Source organism: Anoplopoma fimbria, chromosome 11 (assembly GCF_027596085.1).
Source record: "Anoplopoma fimbria isolate UVic2021 breed Golden Eagle Sablefish chromosome 11, Afim_UVic_2022, whole genome shotgun sequence".
Classification (NCBI taxonomy): Eukaryota; Metazoa; Chordata; class Actinopteri; order Perciformes; family Anoplopomatidae; genus Anoplopoma; species Anoplopoma fimbria.
Genome location: NC_072459.1, coordinates 6,474,427 through 6,480,274, shown reverse-complemented (window position 1 = coordinate 6,480,274; position 5,848 = coordinate 6,474,427). Strand labels below are relative to the sequence as shown.

At 40.3% G+C, this 5,848-nt stretch overlaps 1 protein-coding gene across 1 annotated transcript; it reads right to left on the bottom strand.

Annotated features, from left to right (window-relative positions):
• Window positions 1–694: 694 nt before the first annotated feature.
• b9d1 (B9 protein domain 1) lies at window positions 695–3,804 on the bottom strand. Its single transcript, XM_054608061.1, has 7 exons — window positions 3,613–3,804; window positions 3,424–3,492; window positions 2,749–2,860; window positions 2,418–2,514; window positions 2,216–2,278; window positions 1,630–1,697; window positions 695–1,166 (listed from the first exon to the last, which is right to left on the bottom strand). Exons 1-7 carry the CDS (start codon window positions 3,673–3,675, stop codon window positions 1,009–1,011), a joined length of 630 nt encoding a protein of 209 aa, XP_054464036.1. The 5' UTR covers window positions 3,676–3,804; the 3' UTR covers window positions 695–1,008.
• Between the last annotated feature and the right edge of the window lie 2,044 nt (window positions 3,805–5,848).

Here is a 5,848-nt window from a genome sequence, read left to right as displayed (position 1 = left end):
AAGAGAACTTTTCTGTCTTTTTAAACAAACTCCCAAACAGTCAGATGTCACCGCGGTCGAACTCTTTTTTTTTTTTTTTTTTTTCGGAATCCCTGGCTGCAGTTTCACAGTCGTGGCTATGGTGCAGTGAAAATGTGGCCTGTGTGTAGCGAGCTCCTCCGTGTGTTACTATGTATTCACTATGCTTTTATCAAGAGGACTAACCCACCTTATGGACCGTCTGTCTTTATATGCATAAACAGCCTCCTTTAACCTTTTCCATGTCTGTCTATTTACCCTTCTCATAGTACTGGGAGCAGGCTGCTTTTTTTTATCGGATACGTGCTCAACCTGTTGGCATTATAACTGTATAATATAATTTATCATTTGTACTATTGTAACATACTGTTCCTCTGTATACCTTATTATTCTGTGTAATGGGTTTTTTTTTTGTAGGAAAAGTCACCGTGGTATTTTAACGGCATCTAAACAAACAAACAAACAAACAACCGAACGCAGCGGGCCGCACCCCGTTGGACGAGGACGACTGTAGCTGCATTGGTTCAAAATAAAATGTGTATCACTTCAGCTCCGTCACTTCAGAGTCTGTGTCCTTGTATTTTTTACTTTTTTTTTTTTTACCAAATCTCCTAACAAACACAGTGGTCTATGTAGCAAAATATGCTCAATACATTCAAACATTAAGAATTCGGTGATGAATTATATTTATTTAAAAAAGTAAAAATTGAATCAAACTGAAATATCTAAAATTACATAAAAAGAAGTCTCGTATACATTTACTAAAAAAATCTTGATAAAGGAGTGATGTGTGTGTTCTGATTGGTCATAGTTGCCCCTTACACTGTTGCCACTTTCTGCAGTTAGTGTATTTGCAGTTTTGTGTATTTAGCACACGAGTCGTTTAACATGTAACATGAGTGTCGAGCTTTCATTTCGGTGGGGGCCAAACGCTCCAAAAAATTTACAAAAATCTGTGTACAAAATCTCTCTGAACAGTCTCTGGTGTTGTTACGTGTTGTGCGGTTGTTCCTCTGTCGACCAGCCCGACGTGGCAGACGGTGTGTTCGAGGGGCTTGATGGTCCCGTGTCGTAACCCAGTTTCTTCATGTCTTTAGTGATGATGTGAAAGGAGACGGTGACGAAGCCTTGGGAGCGAACCCGCGTCACTGCAACACACAACAGGAAATAGGACATGTCAAGGTTTAGTTAATGTAAAAAGATCCTAGAAACAATTTCAACCTGATGATGTATTATTGGAACTAAATGGGTATTTGAGTGTTCTTACAGTCTTTTTTTGTTTTTACTTATTCATATTCTCTTTGTAGCAGCAATATACTCATTACATTATCAGTAGCTTAAATCTTGCGTATACTCATCCACGTTTATTTATTGGGGCATGTCTCTGCTTTCAGACCACCACTCTTCTTTTATCCAGTTATTTATATCATACTGGTCATAATTAGCCTAAAAGTTACCCATCTTCTTATGGGACTCATTTTAGAAATATACACAGTTTTGTTCCACCAGATGTGTTTCAAATCTCAAAAAAAATGTTGTTCTCCCCTGTGCAGCTTGTAAGTCACTGTTAACAATAAAAAAAATTAAGACAGGCTCGAATGCACAACAAACCTTCTCTGCCTTCACCCTGGGCCACTACTTTAGGGTCTGTGTACTCAGGCCGCCGCCCCAACAGCCAGCTGAACAAGAGAAAGAAAAACATGTTAAAAACTACAGACTGAGCTTCCAATATACAGTGTTGTGTTAATGTACATGTAAGTACAACTAGGAAGAGTGCATGAGCAAACAAGCTCCACCCACATCAACATGTAACATTTTTGCAGATCAAATACAAAATCTGCTCCCAATGTTCTAAATTGCAAATACAAATGTCCAGATGTGCACCTTTGCCTCTCTAAAAGCCTGCTGTGTTGGTGGGACTGGAAAGGAGGTGTGTATACCTTTCTTTTGTGTGTGTGTGTGTGTGTGTGTGTGTGTGTGTGTGTGTGTGTGTTTCGATACACTGATAACAGCGGTGGGAACACAATACACACCGATGTTTAGAACTAAGACCGTACCCTGAGTAAGACTAAATATTTGCTAATGCTCAGCTATCTGTTTCTTCCCCCAGCAGGCACAATCATCAGCTGCAGCTCCACAGAGGCTGTGATAGAAAATAAACTGAACACACAAACACACGGCGGTTCACACGTCGTACCTTGTGAATTTCTGAAGTCTCCATGTGGGCTCAGGAACAAACATGGGGATGGTTCGTGTATGTCTGAGAAATAAAATGAAATAACAATTAACAAGATACAGTTACTTAAATGCAACACTAGTCCAAACTGAAATGAGTGCCTTGGGTAGGCGTCCGTTAATAAAAGAAGAGAAAGTAGATAAGTAGTGCAGGTAACACTGACTGTCCAGGTGTGATGGGGATGTGTGTTGCTCCGTAGCCTCTGACCACGTCGTTGCCAAACACATCTGGACCGTAAACACTCACCACCAGCTGAGGCCCTTGGGAAGAAAAAAAAAATGAATTCTTCATTTTGTACGTTATATTCTCATAGTGTAATTGAAATGCAATATGATTGCTCGGGTAATATGAAACCTCACACATTCTTATCAATAAATGAATGAAGGAAACAGCTACAGAACAACTTTTGTGTGGTACTTATGTATGTATGTATGTGTGTGTGTGTGTGTGTGTGGTGTGTGTGTGTGTGTGTGTGTGTGTGTGATGATGCTCACATCCAGAGGGGTTTGTGCTCTTAAACGTCGTCTCCAGAGGGAAGTTCCAGATCAGTTTGTGTGAAGCCTGACTGCCTTTACATGTTATCTGAGTGATGCCTTCCTCCAGCCCCTACAGAGACACATCAACAGGAACCAAGCACAGAGAGTAAGATGATGACCAGACATGCATTTTAACAGTTATATATATATATATATATATATATATATATAATAATATGAATAATATATTATTTGTTTATGAGAGACTACTTTATGTGTCTCTCTGCAGAGGAGCTTCTTCATGCACACATTAAATGCATTGCTTTGGTTTATTAAACTCACCAGCAGTATATATATATATATATATATATATATATATATATATATAAATATATATATAATATATATATATATATATATATATATATATATATATATATATATATATATATAAAATAATAATAACATAGTATTTGTTTATGAGAGCCTACTTTACGTTACCTGTTGCTCTGCAGAGGAGCTTCTTCATGCACACATTCAATGCATTGCTGTGGTTTAATATATATATATATATATATATATATATATATATATATATATATATATATATATATATATATATCTGGTACATAGAGCAGTTAAAGAAGACTTTAAACTTTAACATATTATTTCATATAAAGCTCAGATACTCACAGAGGTTGGAGCCCAGTCGTGTCCGTACACAAAACAGTATTTGCAGTACAAGTTGTCATAATCTGGAAACTGAAAAACAACAACAAAAAACCAACATTAATACCTTTAAATAATGAATCACAAGCTGTTGCCGTAAACCGTTGCTAAGTGTTGCTAGGCTAGGCTAGGCTAGGCTAGGCTAACACTCACGTTTGCTCCCTCAATCTGCCCGTTCACCGTGAGGAGGAACACGGACGGGCTGCTTGTAGCCATCCCGGCTTCAGTCAGCAACCTGGAGATTTAAGGCGTTTTTGCCTTTTTACGACAGTTCCACCCAGTTTAGAAGAATCCTGATGCTCCGCAAAGCACCCAAACCCTATCTGTTGCTAAGGCGACGGCTGCTCCTCCCTACGGCTACCTGCTAGGCTCACATTGAACGGAAGCGCCAAACGCGGTACCGAAATCAACCACAAGATGGCGGCGTTGTAGCGAAAAGTATCCACGCTGCTCAGGGTTCAATTGCACCTGAAGCAAATGCTGCATCCACCTTACCACCTAACTTCTGCACTGTGCACGTCACTGTTAATTAATTATTAATCAAATAAACACACATTGTTTACTTTCTTTACCCCCCTACCGAACAGGTTAATAACTTCTCACACTGTTGACAGTCTTTTTTGCTGCTTATGCAATATTGCAAATATAACTCAATCATGTTATTCATATAAAGTTTGGAATTTATAAAGCTGACATACATTTTTTTGCAACTAATATTTGCAAATGCACACAAAAATCCACATATCCCCAAGTACCTGAAATATCCAGACTCAGTTATTAAAATAAAGTTAAATAAACTATTTACTTTAGACACGAACAACATAAGAACTCTGCAGTTAATAACTGTGTCCAGTGCTGTGTACCATTAGGGATATATCTCAGTAAAAATAAATACTAGGCGTATGAGTTCTGTTATATTTCTCCACCACAGTTATATCAGTAGTATCTCAAGTCTCTTTCTGATCTGTGCTGCAGCAAACAACAATTACAGTAGTCCTCATGTGATGTCCCACTAGGCAGGCCGACATATTGCTGTGAGGAGGTCGGTCTATAATAAAGGACTGCTCTAAATAGCATACTCTTAAGGGTGATTATTAGGCTACGCATCCATTAACTGCCTTTGTTCGGATAATTGTGTTTTAGCTATCGTGTTGGAAATCAGCTGTTTCTATCAGCTCTGTGTCACACACACCAATCATCCCCCCCCTCTCGGCCTGCTAACCTCCGCCTCTCTGTCTGTGTGTCCTGCTGTCACACAGCAGATAGCCCCCCCGACTCTCTGACCTTTTACTTCTGCCCAAACAGCAGCTCTCTTTCCATCGTCCATCTCTTTTTTTTTACTACGCTGTTCATTTTTCCGTCCTCAAAGCTTGTAACGTTTTGTTTTTGTCGTGTGTCTCACATCTTGACTCGTCAGAGATATTCAAGTAAATATTCTGTAATAAATACTCATGTGATTATATGACACTTCTCCTCCCACTGATTCTTTACTCCCTCCACCTCCTCCTATTGCCCCCCTTTTAGCTCCCCTAACTCCCCCTCTCTGTCATCTCTCTCCTCGCTGTTTCCACCTCTTCTTCCTCCAATCCATCTCTTTGCTTTCTCCCTCCCAGCATCTCCCTATATCCCTTCCCTTCACTTCACCGGACCTCCTCCCTCTCCACCTGCCAAATGTGGTGTGTTTTTGTTTCTCCACCTCCCTCCTGCGATCCCTCCGTCCCCGTTTTCATCTTCAATCGCCTCCCTATTGCTTTTTCCTCCTCTCGCCAGCATCTCCTGCCTCTTTCTCCCCAGCGTCCCGGCTATTTTCTCTTCTTCTTATCCTCCTCCTCACAACCGACTCCGTGTCTGTCTCGTCAATTTAACATTAAAACTCTCCTCCCTGCTCGTTCCTCTCCTATATCGTTTCCCTCTTATTCACCTGTCTCCTCTCCTCCTCCCACGTCCCTCTTTTCTCCTCATCTCACCATTTTTCTGACCCCCTTTTTTGTTACCTCTTCCATCTCCTTCTCCCTCATTCTCCCTGCCAAACGCCAGATTTAGAGTCAGACAGCCTCACGACTCGCGGCCCATTTAAAGCCGCTATGGCCAGTCCAAAAGCAGTCATCTGGGATCTCATTTTCTCTGGACTTTTTACCTGAAACTCACACAAATTATGAAAGTTTGCATATGTGTGTGTGTGTGTGTGTCCAAACAGAAGCCCACAAATCAGGTTTCATTGTTCATCATATTTTACTGCCTGGGAGCTTCAATTGGAGGCAAAAAAACACCTGATGTGATTGTTTGTTAATCACTGAACATGAGAACACACTTCATTGTGCCCTTCACAGGTCTCTGTGTGATTGGAAGAGACACTTCACGTGTCCCATATTATCTAATCCTTATGAAG

Coding starts and splice junctions, on each gene's coding strand:
- b9d1 (XM_054608061.1), bottom strand. CDS start 3,675: ATGGCTACAAGCAGCCCGTCCGTGTTCCTCCTCACGGTGAACGGGCAG. Junction 3,493..3,612: donor GGCAGATTGAGGGAGCAAAC/GTGAGTGTTAGC, acceptor GTTGTTTTTCAG/TTTCCAGATTATGACAACTT. Junction 1,167..1,629: donor CCAGGGTGAAGGCAGAGAAG/GTTTGTTGTGCA, acceptor TGTGTGTTGCAG/TGACGCGGGTTCGCTCCCAA.